Source organism: Sinohyriopsis cumingii, chromosome 8 (genome assembly GCF_028554795.1).
Source record: "Sinohyriopsis cumingii isolate HCF-2022 chromosome 8, ASM2855479v2, whole genome shotgun sequence".
NCBI lineage: Eukaryota > Metazoa > Mollusca > Bivalvia > Unionida > Unionidae > Sinohyriopsis > Sinohyriopsis cumingii.
The window spans coordinates 22,870,897-22,894,315 of record NC_142968.1 but is presented as its reverse complement, the minus strand read 5'-3'; the positions used below and the strand labels follow the sequence as shown (position 1 = coordinate 22,894,315).

General features: G+C 34.7%; 1 protein-coding gene across 1 annotated transcript in view; it reads right to left on the bottom strand.

Moving 5' to 3' along the window:
* The window catches only part of LOC149793135 (SMAD family member 6-like), a 46,586-nt gene extending 30,101 nt beyond the window's left edge, over positions 1 to 16,485 (bottom strand). Inside the window, exons 1-3 of the mRNA XM_089967056.1 lie at positions 15,519 to 16,485; positions 9,269 to 9,322; positions 6,191 to 6,274 (exon numbers count right to left, since the gene is read on the bottom strand). Coding sequence (XP_089823182.1) covers positions 6,191 to 6,274; positions 9,269 to 9,322; positions 15,519 to 15,915 — 535 coding nt within the window. The 5' untranslated portion in view covers positions 15,916 to 16,485. The remainder of the gene's footprint in view (positions 1 to 6,190; positions 6,275 to 9,268; positions 9,323 to 15,518) is intronic.
* Between the last annotated feature and the right edge of the window lie 6,934 nt (positions 16,486 to 23,419).

Sequence of the window (23,419 nt, the reverse complement as noted above, 5' to 3'; positions counted from 1 at the left end):
AAACAAACATTTGTGCTACCAGATTGAATTTCTACCATTAATAAATTAATAATGCATTACACAGCTTAGCAACCAAGACTAGTGTTATTCAGGTACAGTAGAACTTGTCTTGAAAGACCACCTATTTTGCCAAGACAGGTGGTTTCTCATAACAGGTCACAATGCTACATAATAAATTTGTGCATTAAGAATGTGGGCTCTCAAGACAGGTGATCTCACATATAGCAGTGGTCTTTCAAGACTGTAGTTGGATTATATGGCTGCATCAAATGGCTTAGTGACCAAGACTAGTTTGATTATATGATTCTGTTTTCGGAAATGTTCTCACAGTGATCAGATGCTTTCATTTCAAATGTACAAGAAACATCAGGAATGTGAATATATATCAGTCTGATAACTCCATCATACAAAGCTGATTGTCTATAGACATATATAATCTCTCTCCCTTATTCCTCCCCACTTTAATTTTTTTTTTTTTATTTTTTTTTTTTTATTTTTTTAGCTGTATGATGCAGATTTTGACTGGTCAATTACTAAGGCCTGGTGATTTTGTGGAACAGGTGGCACCACTAAGCTTACTTGCTACAAAAAAAAAACGAGAAGTCTTTTTTGAATTGTGCATGTTTAGCATTTAACTTGTTGACTACAAGTAAAGGTCTTAGAAAACTAGAAAGTAGCACCTATGGACTAAAAAAATCAGACAACCTGTTCAAATTTAGAATCCCACAAATATCATTTTTATATGAAATGGCTGGTTCTTAAAAGTCTGGCATTCCTTATTATGACTTGTTAATATTTATTTTTTTTAAATTGTGAAACATTTTTATATGGTCAATATTCTGAAAAATATCAAAGGCAATATAATAACATATATTAAGTCAACGATTAATTTTCATTCATCAGAATGGTAGCCCAGCCTTGGCAATCTGAAAGCCCTTGGGCTCCAGGCAAAATATTTGTTAAACCCCTGTAGTCATTGATCTGAATTTCATCAGAGGAATGGAGCTGAGATATTAAAAGTCAATGATTGAATGCCACAAGTGACATTAGTTTATGCACCAATTATTCCACTCATAAAATAAAATAAGCTCACACTCTACTTTAATACAAATTTATTACACTGACCTACAAGTCTTATCAAGGGAGAAATACCATATATGCTTGCTTATAAGTCGAGTCAAACTGCAAACAACAATGATCCTGATTACTTGTACCATAATGCACCTGCAGAGGGTCTATTTTGTTTGTTCTACTAAGTACTCCTAACATACTGCACAGACACAGATCTGTTGGCACATTATGCGTCAGCAGATCTGGGTCTGTACAGTTTGCAGTTGGACTCATAAGAGAGAATATATGGTCCTATAAAAGTTATTGCATAATTTTTTTTTTTACAACACAAAGCGTCTTACAGGAAAGCTGAAAAATTATGGCTGATGTTTTCTGTTTACTTGAAAAATCAAAACAATACTAAGCAGAAACCAGAAATCATAACAAATTATGTAAACAAGATCTTTAAGCAAACCTTGAGTTTGTATCTGAAAGCTTTCCCTTCCTCTTAAGGGGTATTTGCATCAATCATTACATACGAAGAACCAATTAGCAGTCTTACTTCAATTACTTGGTTTGTATGCCCAGACGTATTAACAGCCAGTGCACATTCAAAACAAATCGGCCCAAATAGCATAATGTTTAGACAAGGCCCACTAGTCAAGAGCCTTATAAGCAAACTACCGTAAAGCTATGGATAAATAATTTATGGTTAAAAAAACTCAAGTAAATACCCTGTCGTACAACCCTGTCATACAGCTATCATCCATTCAAACAAGCACTAAACTATCACAATTCTGAAAGAGGGATTATTTTAAAATTGGTTATGTCATACATGATGGTTCAAATGGCTGTTGATTGAAAGAAAGTCTAAATTTTTGAGGGACAGGTAAGGTAAACCAATATAAGCCACTGAAAAATATATAAAAGAACACAATAGGGCACAATGAGGTACTCAACGGTTGAATGGGACTTCTCTATGAACAGTACAATTGACGAAATTGTTGTTCCACTCCTTGTTGCTATTCAGAGAGCTCTGAGCAGGGTTAGGTTGTATGAAGTTGTCTTTGAAAAAGTTTTATCTTATGACAGAAATGCACAAAGACTTCCACCATAATAGTAGAGAGAAATCTGCCAAATCTGTCCCACGGTTTTAGCCTTTGGTTCTATAACCCATAACCAGACATTCAACAGTACAATGCAGATAGCAACAATATGTTCATACAATATACATTTTTTAAAAATGTTTTTTCTTCTTCCTATATACTCACTTTTAAGTCGAGAGCAATTGAAACTGCAAAATCCAGATCCGCTATTATCACAATGCGGTGACAGATCTGGGGTCTATGCAGTTTATTAGAAGTAATAAGTAGAATAAACACAGACCTTGATCTGCTGGTGCATTATACAATGGCTGATCAGGGTCTATGTTGTTTGAAATAGTCATGACTTAACAAGTGCGTAAATACAGTACTAGTTGTCAAGAAATGATTAATTCCTCTTCAAAACATAAGAGATGTGTTGATGCAACAAATGAAAAGCAAGCAAATTACTGGATTTACTTTTTCAGCTCCGTTAAAGCAGGTCTGCAAAGCAAAGAACCAATGACTTTTTGGGAATTTAGGAAAGAGTTTACATCTTGATCACCTTGAATGCAGGCATTTAGATTACTTGAAGCTTTTCTGCATTAGTTTTAAATTTCAGCAAATTGTAACAGTTGGTCAAGGTGTTGGACAGAGGTCAGATGGTCAAGGTGTTTGATTAGAGGTCAGTTGGTCAAGGTGTTTGATAAAGAAGATTGCAGTAAGTAACCAGTTGGATATATGATCAATTAATTTTGTGTCTCTGGCATGCTATGTCATTTTCAAAAGAGTAACGACAAGGGGCAAAAACTTACTAATAAATCATTCTCAACAAAAAGCTGTATTTGTATATGCCAGTAAATGTGGGTAGTGTTTGTATTTGTATATGCCAGGAAATGTGGGTAGTGTTTGTATTTGTATATGCCAGTAAATGTGGGTAGTGTTTGTATTTGTATATGCCAGTAAATGTGGGTAGTGTTTGTATTTGTATATGCCAGGAAATGTGGGTAGTGTTTGTATTTGTATATGCCAGTAAATGTGGGTAGTGTTTGTATTTGTATATGCCAGTAAATGTGGGTAGTGTTTGTATTTGTATATGCCAGTAAATGTGGGTAGTGTTTGTATTTGTATATGCCAGTAAATGTGGGTAGTGTTTGTATTTGTATATGCCAGTAAATGTGGGTAGTGTTTGTATTTGTATATACCAGGAAATGTGGGTAGTGTTTGTATTTGTATATGCCAGTAAATGTGGGTAGTGTTTGTATTTGTATATACCAGGAAATGTGGGTAGTGTTTGTATTTGTATATACCAGGAAATGTGGGTAGTGTTTGTATTTGTATATACCAGGAAATGTGGGTAGTGTTTGTATTTGTATATGCCAGTAAATGTGGGTAGTGTTTGTATTTGTATATACCAGGAAATGTGGGTAGTGTTTGTATTTGTATATGCCAGGAAATGTGGGTAGTGTTTGTATTTGTATATGCCAGGACATGAGGGTAGTGCTTGTAAACTCATTTAAGTAGATCCAAAGTTATCTTCAAAAACAAAACTGATGGTGAAAGGACATTTCAAATTTGGTGGCACTGTGAGACATGTTGACACTTATACTAAACTGGTGTGACTGACAACCCAGAACAAGTGAAAAGCAGAATTTTTTATAACAAACAACATGCTTCTTAACTTTTAATTCAGGTTAAATATGCTAAACTACAACTCATTTACTTTCAACAACTCTGTCAGAATGCATTCATTTTGTATGTGAAATTTGCATCTAGGTTAAAATTTGACGCTGTGTTAGCATTCTGGTGTTTGCCATCAGAGAGAATGCATGGCCCAACCTATGACTTGTCATACACTCACAAAACTATGTCTCGTCACACTCATTCACAAACCTATGACTCGTCATACTCACAAACCCTTGACTTGTCATACCGAGATCATCTCACTTCAATACCTTCCTTTACCTTTTTTATCATGACTGAAGTTGTGCAAAAAAAGGGGGGGAGGAGGGTGCAGAACAAACACTTGCTAGAAATCACAATTTCCACTGTGCTTGATGACAGTGGCTGGTAATCTGTGTGGATGTACAATATACCTTTCACTGTGTAGACTTGCTACAATTTCCAAAACTATGTACCATCCTCAAATGGTTAATAATTTAATACTAAACTGATGAAGTGAGTTGAAAAATTCACACCTTTGTAAGCCTTGACAAGCAAAAACGTCATTATTCAAGTTTTATAACACTGAATCATTACCCCATTTGAGATTCTGTTTATCACACAATTCTTATTTTAATGCAAATAGTTTAGAGAGAAAGAAGAAGAAATAATTTTGTTCATTCCGACTCAGGCATTAGACCTTCCATTTGTTTCGGATAAAAATGCTGTCCAAGAAGCTTGTTTGATGAATAATGTGCAGTTCTACAACCAGTAACATTTAAAAGCAGATTTTTTTCTTTACAAATTATAATTCAAAGAGCAACCATCTTTCCAAATAAATAGAAAACCTAAAACAGAAAACATAATTTTTCAACAAAGAATGTCTGAAGGAAATTCTCGGATTTCATATCTTTGGATTCAGGTTATGTGAACAATGAATGTTTCCATTTAAAAGTGTCAGTTTCACTACTAAGCATTCAAGTTGCTGGATATTCATGTGAAGGGATAAATAATGGATGCAGAAATTCCAGATTTACTGTGATGAATTTGTGACTGGATATTTGCACTATGTAATCTGGAACAGTAGTAGACAGACAAATTTAATTTAAAGTCAGAATTGCATCACATAAATAAAATTAGCTTGATGGAGCTGTTTTACCACATAACTGTGGTTTGACATATTTCTGTCAGTTGGGAGACTGGTTCATGTGCACATTCTCCTGTGAACAGAGGCAAGTTTATTACTCATATTAAGTTAACATTCAAACCATGCTCGTCATAGGATGCATTCCATGTTACAGGTATCATGTCCCCACCCTCTATTCACAGACCAATAACTGTAAGTGTAATTTGTAACAAGCCATATTCTTTTTTCCCCAAGCAATCTGTCAAAAAATTGGGTGACAAAAGTTGATAGTAATAATACAAACAAAACGTTCCAGAAGACAGAGAAAAGGAAACTTCTCAAGAATGCAGCCAAACAGTAAAGAGAACACTGTCATAAAAATTAAACAACATACACTATAGGTAAAGTGTACCAACTATGTGACAGGAGATTATCTGGCATGCACCACAGCACGCTAAAATACCAAATATGACTGTCATACAGTTTGAAATATGTCGTGACAAATCAGAAAAATAAAATAAACCAAAATACTTATGGTAAAGGGAACACCAAAACTTTTTTCATTTAAACCTGATTTTAACTCTATTCTATTTCTGTTACAAATTGAAACTGTAGATATTTGAACTTGTGCTACACTTTCTCACTCAAAATATTCAAGAATTATAAAGGTATGGGATATGTATATTTCAACACTGTTGAGTGGGTATATCATCCAGCTTTGCTGATAAAAGTACAGAACCAAATAATTTTCTAAACACATACATGGCAACTTCAAAGCATGGTTATTTTTAAATGAATGTCAATTTGACTTAACATTGTAAGCAGATGATGGCCTATGCAAGCAAAATTTCAGTAGGATTATGCTCCATCTTTAGAAGGCATTGTGGGTAATGTTCTGCACAGAATTACTCATTATGACTAATATTAGGATCTCACCAGTAAAATATATTTCATTTATATGGAGGCAAACAAGTGAAAATACAACATGTGCCACCTTCACCCACAATTCCTTGCAGACAATTACCTATAATGGATTGCAAAAATTGTTACTTAAACTGGAACTGAAACTCATTTGCAACATTAAAAAAATGGAGTTTTTTGGTTGCCAAGATCTGTCTTTATTATTTTTAATTTGGTGAAGTATTATTTTCATAAAACTGGAAGGGCATACCTTTTCAACCATGCTGAAATAAACTTTAGTTGATGACCTTAACACAAATGTATCAGAATCATGTAATTCATGAAAAATGAATTATTATTGGCTAATTACCTGTCAATATTTCCCTTCGGGATGTGGGCGTCATGCCAGTCTCTGTGGAAACAATCCCATTATCTGGTGGTCTGTCCACATGCTCTGGAATGGACAATTAGAGTATACATGTATAGTAAAACTGCATCTCAGTCTATCCACAATTGAGATCAATTCATTAGAATAATCAGTTTATTGTTAAGTATACTTATCATCTAAAAATACAACATCCAAAATGTTTAAACAAAAAAATACAATGAAGCACCTGTAACAATGCATGGAACACTTAAAACAGGTATTATGAGAGGCAGTTGGAATCCTCTCCATCCTATGCTTGTCAAAAGCAGCGGGACACAAAAAAAGGAATCCCCACTGTCCAATTCTAGTAAAGACAGTGGGACCAAAGAGATAAATAGAATCTATGTTGGAGTTTGCAATCAGACAAAGAAGCCACAGTCATGGAGTGTGAAGACATATAATGTATACCCCTCACTGGGATTTACTTGTCTCTGTGCAAAACCCAACATAGATGATTTGTCTCTCAGATCCACATGTAGAACTGTGGAGGTTTGATTTTAAAACCAATTGGGGCCAGTGAGCATGGGGTGTGAAGACATATAACGTATTCCCTTGACTGGGATTTTCTTGCCTCTGCGCAGAACCCAACATAGATGATTTGTCTCTCAGATCCTCATGTAGAACTGTGGAGATTTGATTTTAAAACTGACTGGGGCCAGTGAGCACCCAAAATTCCCAAACAACTCTTTATATTGGGTGGGGGCCCAAGATGATCACTTGGTCCTACAATCTCACTGCAAACCACATCTGTCTGATGTCCAGTCTCTGTCAAAGCTGCAATACAGATGGTCACATGCTCTAACAATCTCACTGCAAACCACATCTGTCTGATGTCCAGTCTCTGTCGAAGTTGTATGATGTCCAGTCTCTGTCAAAGTTGCACTACAGATGGTCACATGCTCTAACAATCTCACCATCCTAAGTCACAAGCATGTTGACCATTCTGGACATTCCTGTACAACCTTAAATCTCTGCAGATTGAAACAACTGGTGAAAGTACTGGAAATATTAAGCTGCTCAAACAAGAAAACCAGGCAACATAAATGATGGCTACTCTACCATCATGGGTGCACTACACCATATTTTCATAAAGCATTGCTTGTACACAAAAAAATACCAAGAATAATTTTTTTATAACAATGGTGGCATTGGATTTGAGGCACGTTTCTGACCAAAATTTTTCCACAACTGATACTTGGCAAATACAGTGCAGAACCTGAATGACACCGAAGTAGAAGCTATTAACCTCAGTTCATTTTCCTGTCTCAGTAGCTCCAGTTTCTTCAAATACTTCAACCAATTATTGTGACACATTATGCAAGTGCCAAAAAACCCACAAAATAGCCTGCATACTGATAATGTTGGATAGCGAGATAGTCTAGATTTTGAGCTGATTCATAGCTGATATCTTTCTTTTTAATGAGAATGGTGTTCTGCTGAGAATATTGCCAACTTTATCCACAGAAAGTCAATGCTTTCTACTGGAAGTTTGTTTCCATTTTGTTTTGGTCAAGTTCATATACACACCTTGCTCCTGCTCTACAATACCACAGAATGATTTACAGGGAGAGACTCAGTTTGTAATTATTTCCAACTAGTGTTAGAAGGGTCAGGAATAATTTCTAGAACACATCCTAAAATATAGGCCATAAACATCACCTACTTTTAAATTTCCATGGCGGAGTAATAGTTATTTTGTGCAAGCAAAAACTCTGTAATACGTTTTTTTACATTTTCAAAACCCTGCTTAGTTAATGTCTCCTGTTTGTGCTGAATGGTCCCCTAGCAATACCAGTTTAAATTCTTGTCTTGCACTGCCAAAAGTGACAAGTTTTCCTCTGCCAAAAGGACATGTATTGTCATTTTCTAACATTTCTTTTCCTCTGCCAACTGACAGAGTTGTTAATATATTAAATTGAAAATTACACATTATTTCCACATCTGATAAGCTAATGGATTTTTCTTAGTATAAAATAGGATACTGGGACAGTCTGCTCCTGCCAATTTCTTAGTCAAATTTCATATGCATGCAATTTTTGAAAACAAACTTCTTAAACTTTCAAATCATGCAAAATTCAAATGTTGCACTCTGAGACAAACAAAAAGTGTTACAAACTTCTTAAACTTTCAAATCATGCAGGATTCAAATACTGTACTCTGAGACAAACAAGATGTGTTTCTTGTGTACATGTTGAGACTGACTACAAGAAACACAGACCATGATCATCCAATGCATAATGCACCAACAGATCAGGCTCAATGTTACTTGCTCTAAAGATTACTCCTAACAAAACAACACAGACCCAGATCTCCTGGCCAATTATGTGATAACAGATCTGGGTCTGTGCAGTCTATGGTTGGACTCTACTGATAAGGAAGTACATGTATAAAGGAAGTATATATTGTAAGCAAATCTTAAATACTCCAGAAAAGTTCTGTATCTATCTTTATTTTAATGAAAAATTTTCAAAACGAGTACGTGTAGTGTTGAACTAAAGAACATAAATAATTAAAGATTAGAACAGCCATATAGTCATATTAAAATCAATACAAGTTTATGAATAAATAAATCCGATGGGTATCAATACGTCGTCATATTCTGGAGATCTTTTGATTCACGATCAAATTACAGCTTAACATTTCTGGGAGAGAAAACATCATTTAGAACTCTACCAGCAATACTGGTAACTCTCTCCCCAACACAAATGCAACAAGTTATTTGGTTCCACATGGTCAACACAATATTAACTTTTGTTGGTACCTGTCAGATCTACATATTATCAGAGATCTCATTTGTAATCAGAATGAATGGATATGATATCATATGTTAAACAAATGCTCAACCTTAAAATGATCATGCAGACAACTGGATTTCTCTTTGGCCCCAGTAGAGCATCTAACTCTCAGATATGTGTGAAAATCAGGTTGGAGATATTTTTGTGTGAAAATCCTTGGATTCTTCATGAGACTCTCAGTTCTAAAATCCGAAGAAAAACCTTGGAAACTAAAACAATTTTTTACCTGTTAATTTTACCCGTTCTGATGGAGTCCACCCTCCCTTTGGTATTGGCAGATCTGCAAAAAATGAAATATAAGATCAAGGTCATAAACTATGATTAGCCAAAGCATTAAAATTTATAAACAAAGGGATGATGTATCGAGAATGCTTTCAACTTTGTTCAGTCTAAAGTCCATACTTCCTACTGGAAGCTGCTTTTCAATTTGTTTTGATCAAGCTCATTCAAAATCATAAATAAATATAATTTTGTGGGGAAAATTTATATTTTAGGCATGGGGGAATGTGATCCTGACTACATTCAATGAATGGTGTTTGTACTGAATTCTACTTTTTGCTAAAAATAGACCATGACATCACTGTGCCCAATGGTCGCCATATTGTTTTTGGACAAAGCACAGAGAAACGCTTTGTAACATGCAGTAATTCATGACATAGAGGCAAAAATAAAGTTGTTTTCATTTGCACTTCCCTCACTATGTAACTTTTGATATATTCCAATGTAATATATGAGTGTGAACAGTAAAAATTTTGTACACTTTATTTCTGTCATCCTTTTTTGTATTGTTTTCAAATCTACAGTGAGTAAAGCTCTTTTATGTACACATTAAAGGAACACACACACACATATATACATATGTGTGTGTGTGTGTGTGTGTGTGTGTGTGTGTGACAAATGAATGTGCTGAAACAAGTAATATTCATTTATAAATCTACTTTGTTTCCTTTAAAGTTAGTTTTTGTTTGTAAAATGTGGATCATTTTAAGGGTGGCTGTCATCATTAGGGACAGCAGTTTTTGTATTGCTATTTCCATCAATACACGCATACAATTATATAATTATACAATTATAATTATATATAATTGTATAAATCTTTTCATTCAGGAAATGTATTATCCATATAGTATTAATATAATCAACCAGTGCTGCTCTTTCAACACCATAACTCTAATGAACATAATGAAGTCTTATATGTTATAAACTGTCATTCAAAATTACAATTGTTTGTAAAACGACATTGAAATAAACATAAATTTTCTACCCTCTTTTCTCAGCTTTGTTACCGATTAACACATCAGAATCAGAAAAGGTTAATAAAATCACTAATGCATACAAAACAAAAAAAAAAAACAAAAAAAAAACATTGATACAATTTTTTTAAACTTATGGAATATATATGCAACATTTCTAGATAATACATGCATAATATCACATCAACTAATTAGAGTGCAATTTTATACGCTGAACAAAATATATGAAATAGTCACTTTCCTATATACATCCCTCTCTATTTAAATGTTAAAAGATAAATCACATATAAGAATACTTCATCAACATTAGTTAATGGTTGGGGAGGCTGGTAGTCCCCTTGGAATTTTCATCTCAAAATATTCAAGGTATATCTATTGGCGATAAAATGCAGGCAATTTGTGTATTATACTGTTCTAGAAAGATTCATCAAATTTGATTATATGATTTATACAGTCTGCAGGCTTAAGCACCACTGTAACTAAATACTGGAATGCACATTTATATTCAGGTGAACAAATTTAACACCTGGTACATAGTTTTCAGTAAGAACAATAACACAGAAAAAGAAGACTGAACGTCATTACGCCAGTTCGCCTTGTCCGAATGGCTGATTTTAGAAACTGATATCACTGCGTGTGACGTTTCACAGAACTAAAAAGTACAAGCGCCATTGAGTAGATAATGACAGGTTTACTGGTAATTCAGATAATGATGATGATGGCCTTTACATTTTCAAGCTAAAGGTAAATTTTGTGAACTCCGCTTCTCAAAAAGTTATCCCATGCACCAATGCTGGGTGTGCATATTATTAAATTTTACTGCACTTGACCAAATGAAACTCTCCAAACTGATATTTATACTGTAGAATTTGTTATGGAATAAAAAATACTGAACCAAATGAAAAACTTTGTCACATTTTCAGTCAGGATCTGTTCTCCTGGCCCTCCAATTCTAATGCAAGTAAATGTAACAAATCGTAATAACCATTGACATTCTTGATTTAAAAAAATTTTTGTATGGGGACAATGTTAAGTAGCATAAAATTTCCCATATTTCAAACACTTACATATAGGAGGTAAAATGAATATTGCAGATGAAAAAATTGCATTGAACAAGTTATAACAAAATGTAAAGCTAAATTTTTTGTTTTCATCAAAGAATTTTCAGTGCAAGCATTTATGGTACATAACTTTGACAAATTATTGTTAAAAGCCTTTCGCATAAAGTGACATTGATCAAAATCAGTGTATTCTCTAATGCTGATACACTACCAACTGAACAAATTTCTAGCTCTACATAACAGCCTATCTGATTGGGCTTCATTACGAAAAGAGTGAAATGTGCATTGGAAGAGCACCACAGATACTCAACCATACAAGACATGTAGCATTTCAACCTAGCTTCCACTGACAGTGCTTTCATTTTAAAATAACAGTCATTTCAGCCCAGCTTCCATTGAAAATGCTTGATTTCTTATATCAGTAATTTCTAACGAGAACAACAACTTTAAAGAAAGCAAGCACTTTTGACAGAAGCTAATTTCAACCATACTGTTGTTTTTGTAGGTGTACATGATAAATTCATTGGAGTAAGGTTGGAGAAGGAGAATGTGAACATTAATAAGTGCTGAGTTATGAATAATAATTTGGATGGGTTTTAGGTTGCTGTGAATTCAATACACAAAAATATGACCCATGTAGGCAAATCTATATTAGCAATACATGTACATTCCTACAGATAGGTCTAGTCACCTACATAACTTGACTTACATTCTACTCAGCATAGCAAAGGCCACTGCTGAATGAATAAACAAAACCTTTAGGATGCTGACCATGTTTATTAAATAGAAGAGATACATTTATGTTTGGAAAGGCAGACAAGGGAGAATTGCACTTGACTTTTTAAATAAGCATGTCAATTGTATTATCCCATGACTCAAGTACCAGTTAATCTAAAGGACCATTGAGAATAGACGAGTTTATAGCTAACAAAAATAAATAAAATATAGAACAGGAAAAGCATGGTTTGAAGATGGAGTCATGCCTTAAAACAGTACAGAACTTTACAAACATACATGTAATGCCCCCTCTATTAAAAGTTTTTAATATATTTGAAGGATTTTATATTTTTTTACCCAACATATTTTATATCCATTTTACAGACTGTTAACATGTTTACCTTTTTCATCATGTAGTAATTCATGTTTACATTTATTTAAAAGTCTTTCTCTTCCTCACCACTCCGGTGGCCTAGTGGTTAGAGTGTCTGCCTTGGATACAGGAGGTTGTGGGTTCGATCCCGGCCGAGTCACACCAAAGACTTACAAAAATGGTAATAACAGCTGCTTCGCTTGATGCTCAGCATTAAGAGGTTAGTGTTAGGACTGGTCAGCCTGGTGTCAGGATAATGTGACTGGGTGGGACATCATGCTACATGTCTGTAACATGATGCCCCAGTGTTATGCATCACCATAAACTGCCACACTGCAGGCATTGTAGGATATGACAGAAAAACTGTTAAAGCTACATTAAAAGTCCAAATCATATATACACACATCCACTTTCTGTGTAAATTCTTCATTATTACATTTTTTTAAACTTTACTACAGACTGGCACCATATACTGTTACAGGCAATGATGCATGCATACATACATACATTACCAGTTTCCATGATTTGATAGTTGTGGTAGGAATACTGTATTTGCACGTGGAATTGGGTATGCATGGCAGGGAGTACTGTATTTGCATGTGGAGTTGGGTTGGTGGGTTGGGAGTACCATGTTTGTGTATAGGGTTGGGTAGATGGGTTGGGAAATAAAAGGATTCCAAATTGATACTAACAAGCTAGCATTTTGTTGGTTACATTTAACTGCGAGCTGAAAGAAATATGAACCAGAAGATTTTTGTAGGTGATATTTTTTATTCAAATTACAATTTTATTCAATAGCCTGCAGTTTAAAATATTACAAAACACTAAGTATTGAAAAATGTTAATTGGAAGCCTGTAGGTAATTAATATATACATCTGTGGAAAGAACATTGTCAAAAACTTGGTTTAAGCAAGTAAAAAACATGGATACCCAGTAAAGGCATCTGCCTAATAACAAATCTTGAAAGTAGCCCAATAAATTTTCAAAAAATATGGCTGACAACAGACAAAAGTGTACATTTCCATTTAATGTGGACAACAGGTGTTATTGATTTTACGTCTTGGCTGACATACTTCCTTGGTATTTTTATGTATGGTTTCCCTGGTTTTCGTTTTAGTTTTTGCAGGGTACTGGGCAATAGATGTTTCTACCATTGTTAGTTGCATACACAAATACACGTAGAGATATATGAACGTCAACATGATATTAAAGCAAGGACGATAATTGAAATGGGTTTACTAAACAGATTACATTAAATTCAATCAAATAATGCCCTTTGCACTGTCTCCCCCAGGGGTGCAAGATTGAGAATTCAAAATTCCTTGTTATCAAAGTTAGGGACCAGACAGAATATTTTTTAAAAATTGATATCAAAACAGGTGGGTGGGAGGAATTAAAAATTTGGGGGTCTCCAATGCACTGATGAAGGTAACAGCAAACACACCAAGTTTTATGAAAAATGTATCTTCAATTAAACATCATCTATATATATATACTATGCGTAAATGATGGATACTTGTCATGTATACTCACTTGTAAGTCAATCCCAACTGCAAAATACACTGACCTCTTTTCTGCCATCACATAAGGCGTAAGCAGATCTGGATATCTGTGGTTTATTAGAATTAATCAGTACAGCAAACACAGACCATGACCTGCTGGTTATGTGATGTAAGATCAGAGTCTATGTTGTTTGCAGTTAAAAGTCTTACAAGTCAATATACATGGTAACCAAAACCATGGAAATTTCATATATTTCCACTGCTACAAGGACACATTGAGGGGGTGACAACTGAAATTTTTATCTAGTAGCTTAGCTATGCAAGGATGTTTAAGGGCAAACGGTATAAAAATTCAACTGCATTTTTGGGGATAAAAATTGGGCTACCTGTATGGAACATGCTGTCACATAATAATTGCCTCCTCCTGCTTCTGTCAGGGTTTTGTGGGTAAATGATAACAATGTTCTTTACATTCCACTATTTCTCAAAAAGACTGCAATGAATGAAGAATAAATGAACATCATGCTTCCATCTACTTCAGACTATTGCTTAATTAATTTTGTAATAACACGTTTTTCAATATTATTAAGCAAATTAAATAAAAATCACTTTATTATGAAAGACTACATTTAGGACAGTATCTCAAAAAGTGCCAGATGCAAACAATAATCTGATGAAAGGCACGAGATTTCCCAATATTACAATGATACTCCACGTCTTTCAGACAAACACAATAATAAATCTGAAGCTAAAATCACATGTACCCAATCAACAACACAAAAAGAAAGTATACAGACACTTAAACCTGCTGTCCAAAAAGGAGGGAAAATGGAAGAAAAAATGTTGTAGCTAACAGTCAAATGAAAGGCCCTGAGAAAACAGGCTTAGGCGCCCCACAATAATTGCCATTTCCCCGTGATAAATACCAAGCACAAGAAATCGGCGCCAGGCTAATAACTGAGAGCCGTGCGGGCTGGGGGAAAATTCTTACACATATTTGTGCTACTTTATCTAATCTTTCCTCTATGGGGAGCAGTTATATAAAGAAATTATATATATATATATATATATATATATATATATATATATATATATATATATATATATATATATATACACACACACACACACCTTTCCAAGTACGTTGACCAACTGTGACTAAATTGAAACGAAAATGAATAAACACCGAAAAGATCAAAACCAACTACATATAAATATATAAATATAAAATATATACAGAATATTGGAACGGTACAAAAAAGTTCTCCCGTCGGAAGACCCTCCACCTCAGTATATACATCAATGTGTCGGGTCGGTGGGATGTAGGGACGAGGTTCTTGTGTTACGATAAACAAACACGCACAGACAAGGGTGTCTAAAAAGAATACAACTGAAATAATTTATAGCTATTGCTAATGCTTCTGATGTTTTGTGGTGAGTTTTTTTATTTTTATTACCAAAATCGTCTAAAGTTGGGGAGAAGAAAAAAAACGAATAGTGTACTACAGCTATGTTTTCGCCACTGAGGCGCGTTCTGGGGTTCACAAACGAATATCCCAATTAACTTACCTGGTTTCATGAGCAAACTCCAATGATATGGATTGCAACACACGTAGGCCAGATCATTGACGGTGGAACAACAAGTCAATTGTTTTAATTCTGAGTTATTTGATAAAGATGGCCACCTCCACAACCGACAGCAAAGTATGTGAGGGGCCACTGAGCGGCGACCTAGGCGCAGGTCCCCCTTAGGTAGGAGAACACACTCCGTCGCCTCGCCACCCCGCTGCTCTATGCTTTGAATTAACACGTCCAGTTGTCGCTCCTTTAATCTTTTCAACATGGACTGAGCGACAGACTTTAATTCCAATTCCTCTGGACTTTCATCCGCACCCCACTCTTCATTTTGAGGAATCCTCAATTTCCACAAGCGCTTCACAAGTCCACTTCGCTTAGAGCGAAACATGCAACATTCGGTCCTTGTTTGTTGGCCCCCCAGCTTGCATGGCCTTACAAGGACTCGAACACGGGTTGTGGAGACGATTTTTAATCCTTAAATTGAGACCAGAAAGACGAATTCTTCAAACCCGAATCCTGTATAAAACCCCCTTGCTAAGAATAGGGCCTCACTGGTCACACACTGACGATCATGTCATGTATGTAATATACAGCGAGTGTAGTCGACGAATAAACACAAGCAAATCTCAACAAACGCGAGGTTTAACATATATCCAAAATGTAGCATTTCTTGATGAAATTTCGTTTATCACACAGAATTCCAAGTTCTCCTCATAGAAATCACCACTCTAATAGCCGACCTAGCCATTTGCTCATCCCAACACTCTATAGACCCTCTCGACTTTCAACATTGGACGAGTCTATATTTCATATAGGTGAAAATTGATTTCACTTAAATTATAATTTTCAAGATAATCACTAAATAGCAAAAAGATCTGGCCAGTCTCTTCTTTATACAATCAGTCATCTGGAAGATCTGGTGTTTCTTTAATCTATCATACTTAAGCGACGTCTTCTTTCCCCGCATATACAACACGCTACCTTCTAGCATAATGGGTTGTATTGTATGGAGTCTTCAATCCTGGCAGATAAATGGCCATTGATTGGTTGTATGCTATCACGTGAACAGTCTAGACAATTTGGCGCGACGAGTGTCTCCACTCGTTGTTACATTATTATCTGATCTTGGCCATTATATGTGGTTTAAACATTCCCACAAATGCAGCAGATGACTTATAAAATGTTGGAAAACTATAATTCTGTTTTTGTTAATCGCCACAGCTTTCAAATATGGCTCATCTCCCAACAAAAACGAGACGGCTTTATAGCGCACATTGCCAGTTACCCCCAGGGTAGAAAATCGTGATGATACGAAACAGAACGGTCATTTTCTATTAAATATGTTTTTTGTATTGTATTAGTTTTCTTAGTGACTGGGCATACAAGACAAACCAAACAATGTGGATAATAAAGAAACGATGACAGGCACAGATGCTGTAGTACAGTAAGTATATATGCGGGCACACACAAAAATCTACGTAGGCGGTCAACGTTAGATGGATGCCAGTTACCTTTGTACTGAACAATCGGTGATTAAGTCACCCAGGAACACGCGATACAAAATGTCTGTACAGACAAGTGTATGAAATAGTAAGGTATAAGTTTCAGTAAGTATCATGTTACAATGAAATCGCATCAAAAATAAACGAAAATTCGAGCACAAAAATATTCAGTAAAGTTTTAGTTTCCTACGAATAGTTCCAATCAACAGTATAAATCAACATTTTAAACTGTTAGTTCATCACATTTTTAGAATCATAGATTATTGAAGTGGCGCATGTTTTACAGACGAATTTATGATCCGTATTTTGGCAATGCATTTTATTTAGAAGGAACAATAGCATGGTATATATGTGTCTATCAGTGTGTAAACTACCTACCTACCAATCTCTCTCCCTGTCATATATATATATATATATATATATATATATATATATATATATATATATATATATATATATATGCGTTAGTGCTTATTGCAATAATACCTTTTCATAAAATCCATCAATGTTGTTAATAATAATAATAATAATAATAATGAATCTGATTAACACCAGATTGACATTTGTTATATGTAGGACAGTGGAGATCTGATTTTAATAATAATAATAACAATAATAATCAGTGAATATAACATCAGATTTTAAGCTGATATTCTTTATTGGCCAAGTACACCAAGTCGTGTTCTATCCATGATCTAAAGTAGAATAAGCAAGCAAGAAACAATAAACAAAATACAAATGACAGGAGACGTTGAAATACTGATTGAGCGTTACATCACGTGTCTAAAACCCTGGTATAACTATTTCCGAAACTCAGTTAAATGGAACGATAAACATTACAACAGGCAATTTTTACAAATGTTCTTGAAAATAGCCCCACGATAGGAACTTTTGCAAAACACGAGGACTAATGACCAAATAATAAGAATATATCCAAATAATAAAAAAAATATATCTCGCACAGCAAGAGTTGTTTAATCTCGAAATTTTCCTCCAAAAAAATGTGCATGCTCTTCCATCTCATTGTTTTTTGAACATATTTCAACTGATTATTATTTTCATCCATATGTCACCAAATACCTGATTCATTTTTATCACTAAAGAAAGTGAATGAACATTAATTATCGTTTGCAGGAAAGTCCATTTTAACCATTGTTCAGCAATCATCGGCTTCATTGTTATGTTAACTCGATCTGACGGCTGCCACGCGACAAGAACTCCTAGAATCAAACATCACAATTAGTTCAATACGAAATGACTTAATTTCACACCTTGATTGATGAAAGCTCTATCAATTAGGCTGTACAACGCCATCACGCAGGAACAATGTCCGGGCAATTAGCCTCACGCGCGGATACTTGAATGAGGAATCGGCCAGTCTGGCTGGCGACATATACATTGAACGAAGCACGATCAATATACTTCACTTGATTTTATAGACTGATAACAGTGCTGAACTGATAAAATGTAAGGTTGATCGTATCCAAAACTAGACAGATACTTGTATGAAACCGTTAATATCATCCGTGCTTAGGCTATGGTAAAACGCTTGACGGATGCAAGTAACGTCTTATGTTTGAAAGGCAATCATTACTGAGCATTTTTACGATGTACATCCCCCGAATTCCAGCATTAAGCTGTTGGAAAATTTGTATTTTAAATACCTCCTATTATTTATGGAAATTTCTGTTCCGAAATCCATCCGTATTATGTAGTTGTTCCATTTTTTTCCAAGACGGAAACCTCAATGCGCTGTTAAGGACAGACTTTTTAAAATGGAAACCTATTACAATTATATATATGTGTGTGTGTGTGTGTGTGTTTTCCATATACACAATGTCATCCGAGTACTCGACTGGGCATGCGTGGATATTAGAGCATGTTTTCACTGCATGAAGCATTTGTAAGTTTTCGCTTGACGATGAATGAAAACCCAGATTACGTACATTTTGATTTTAGAGATTAATAAAACAGCCGACATTGTTAGAACCATGATTATTCATGTAGTGGTAATAACGATTCCTAACTTTTATAATAATTCTGAACATATCTGAACGTGCCTTTAAAAAATCATAATATTAAAATAACTATAAAGTATATTGCTTCAGAAATGTTTTGACAGGCGACGGCAAATGGTGAACATACACCCGTTTACATAAAAGTCCGTCCGGTTGTCAACATCATTAATGTCGTGATGGCATCTGAGTGGAACAAAATCGTATAAGGCTGGGCGCTACTGCTGCTAATGTTTCACTTATTTGTATGGATCGGAGATTTTGCACCGTGACAGGGAAACACATGCCAAAGTTAGCAATCATCGTTTACTTGTTTTGTAATAACACCAACTGACCAACAAGGCACTGATAGCTACTCTTTATTATCGTCGATTTCATCTTAATGGCCATTTTATATGCACTGACAAGCACGCGTATGACAGCTAGTCTTGGCCCATTTATCAGTAGAACAACTGGCAATTCATTTCGTTTTCATTCAATACAAATGCCTTTCCTATCAAGAATTTCTATGAAATTTGACAGCAACTCATTCAACTAACATTTACGCTGAAGACATTCATATAACGTATTGCTGCATTTAAAATAATCGCATAAATACTTTACGCGCATTGACAAATTAACCGCTTTCGGCTTTCAATTTAATACTGCATACAGGACCGACAATGGGAGTGGTGGGCAACCGGGGATATATCCCCGGGGCCCGGGGCGACCGGGTCGAACAACACTTTTTATTTTTATAAAAGAAAAAAATTTGTTTGAGCAAGAACTAGGAGAAGCCCATGTGTTTCTTAACCCAGGGACCGTGATCGCTCTCTACGGCCCTGACAGCATATTAACAGGAGTGTAAACACAGATCGAACACGTGAAGAAGAAAAAGAACGATAACATTGGCTTGCTTTATATGAGTTTCTTACCAATTTACACCAATATGATTTTTGTTTTTAGCTAGGATCTAAGGCTTGCTCTCATGTCGACAAACTAATTTCTAATTTATATTGAAAAATATTTGTAAAGGCTTGCTCTTTTCCTAGCATGCTCAGCTTGTACAAACTTGATGCACTCTAGGTTTAGTGTATCGTGTCTGAATAAGAGATTTGAGATTGATTTCATTGAAACAAAAAGCAAGTGATGAGAACACTTGGCAAGGTCGATAACAAAATCTTTACTAGATGCGATTCATCAATATTTTGCAAGGTGAAACGAAAATAAATCATGCAAGTATGCAAAGGAACGAGGAAGGAAACGCGACAACAGTTCCAGTGTCTCAATCTCTCAGTGTTTCATCTTATAATAATAAAAAAGTATGTAGTTCGAACTCTGAAATAAAAACAGTTTTGAGCATCAGGAACCATTCCGTTTGGAATAATCTGAAATAGCACAAACTTGTTTAGGCATTTGCAAAGATCGCCGTAAAACGTTCCAGGTCGTAAGAGTCTCAGATTATGGCAGTAGCTAATTCGTCACAATGGGTTTATCACTGATGTTAGCCAGAACTCAGATTGACTTATCGGACACTATCTGATACATGTGGAGGCTTTATTACGGCTTCGTGCTGCTGCTTGAATCACGTATTGAAATGGATACACTTCGGGCGCCATAGTCGTGTGCGGAGGAAATAAAAGTAACCCATAGGAATGACATATAAATTTGTCAATTAATTAATAGGTAATGTTGCTACACACACACACACACACACACACACACACACACACACACACACATAACGTTTTAGCGGATACCAGCATATAAAGGACAATTTTGGTAATGTTACTATCATACAATTTTGCATCCATATATTTTGTTTGCGCTTTTTTCTTTTTTTCTTTCAAGTATATAACCGTATTTAAAATTCATTTATTATCACTCATATGATGGATCTAAGTGTAAGGAAAACCTACTCTAGAAAACAGTTAGGTTGCTTTTCGCTCTTTTTTGGATGGGGAGCTTCATTACCCGCACTTGCCCTCCCCACCCTCTGCCCCTTCTCCCCTGCATACACGTAACAGTGTCCGTCAAACTGAGCTACCTGTAAATGCAACAACAACAAAAAGACAAAATGATAAAGTGGCACATGAAAAGTACCCGTATGTTACTTCTACCCTTTGCCTGCGGTGATTTAAAAATGTGAAGACAACCATCAGATTTCGTAATTGCATATACAAAAGTGAGGACCATTTGACCTTGAAAATCACCTCACTGCGGCCAAACCCAAGGCAGTGCCGTAACAGGTGAATGTACGTTTTAGCGATATCTCGATAGGATTGTCAGTGGTCATTTAGAATGTTGCATATGCGATAAATTGCATCCCCATGCAACTACACAAAAAAGTTACTGGCGTATTTTCCCAAAACAATTATGACCGCTGTGTAAATCTAACAACAACATATTTCAACACTATTTTGCTCATGTATTGCCAAATTTTTCTTTTCTAACTTTCATAATGAAAACTTTTTGAATTTACTCTACCCTTATCCCGGTCTAGTCAAATCTCTAAACCGTCTTGTGTATCTGCGTAATGTCTGACTTAAGTATGATGTTCGCGAAGTCGTTTGAAGCAAATGATTGTTATTTTCCTTTTAGATCAAATATTTTCTTTTAAACTACTGTTCTGAATGATTCTTTCAATCATATACACACCCAAAACGTCATAAGTTCCGGTCTTTTCCCAAACCCATCACTTCCGTTTAGGCATTATGGGATCGCGGACTACACGCTAGTTTTAATGACCTGCGAAATTCAATACCTTGTCAATGTGACCAAAAAGCAAACAAAACAAAAAACAAGCACCTCATTTACTCAGTATTTGACATTGGAAGCTCCAAAAGATTAACGTTACTAATTCAGTTTCCATAGTAAACCTATATAAGTACATTGCTATTAAAAAATTAAATAACCTTTGATTTCTTTATAAAATTTCTGAATGTTCGTGATCAAACCTATATTTATCAGTATTGACATGTCCGATATGATGGCTTCTATTTATATAAAACCGTACGAGATGCGGCATTCTCTGAATCTACATGTGTTTGAAAAGTATGTTTTCAATTCCGCACCAAGGAGTCAAGTGCTAATTTCGGTAATTAGTTATCCAAAGTCTGTAAAAGGACTGAAATTCCATCAAAAACGGACAACAGGATAAGCTCTCAAAGGATTCTTTTAACTGAAATCTTCCTTTCATTATCAACCAATCCTGGCCTCCAAACACATTATACTCTTTTTATGTTTACCCATTTCTAGATTGGTTCCGATTCTTTCATAACATTAGTATCATGAGTCCTCAGAGAATGAGCATAAATTTCGTAAAAAGATTCATTCGAGAGCTTATCTTTCGAGAGAGGAAAGAGATTAACTAATAAATTATAACATTATTTCTCTAGCTTATCGCTCTCACAGTGTGGTAAATTTATTTTTTAAATTATTAAAGTATATGATACTTAAATAATAAAATATGCTGCCTTTTAATATTTGTTATGATTTTGTTTCTTAAATGTGGATAAAAGAGATTAGCTAACAAGCTATAATAATATTATATAGAATATTATATTTTAGTGTTTTGTATGTTTTCTTATTTTGCTATTTTAAACAATTTGTAGCTCCAGCTGCGCGCATGTCCCCTTTCCAATGTTGAATTTTTTTGCGTGAAATGCTTACCATATTTACCCATTTTGTATTATCGTTTTCACTTAAATTCTAAAACAACATCAAGAGACATAAACAAATATGTTCATTTGCTTTTTTTTCTAGCCTCTTTAGAAATCAGAGTAATGCTCACATGTCTTGTATTATTACAATTATCAATAATTTCCGGCAAAATATATCCAAATGTTTATTCGGGTTCTTGCTGAAAAGTATTTCCACATTATATTTGTTAATGTTCATAAAAAAATCTTTTAACAACGGAAGCTTTACTTTCAATATGCGTGGTATATTTCAATAATGTATTATAAAATTCACAACCATGGTCAACCAATAATTTGTCAGGCTTCCTTGAGTTTGTGATTGTTTTAAAAACATTTGTTATATCAATATCATTATTATTAACAATTGGTATGCTTCAAGCGTTTTGTAAATAGCTATATCGTTTTATTCCATTTACTGATGAGAAAATGTTATATGGTCTGCTTATTAAGTGTGTGTATATATATATATATATATATATATATATATATATATATATATATATATATATATATATATATATATATATACTTAATAAGCAGACCATATAACATTTTCTCATCAGTTACTACAAGGTATTGATATAATCTTCTTATGATTGGTCTATGCAATTCATCATCTAGTAATGGAGCCCATGTTTGCCTATTCAACGCACTTTTCCGTTTTTAAGAATTATTATTTGTGTAACCCAAGCTAA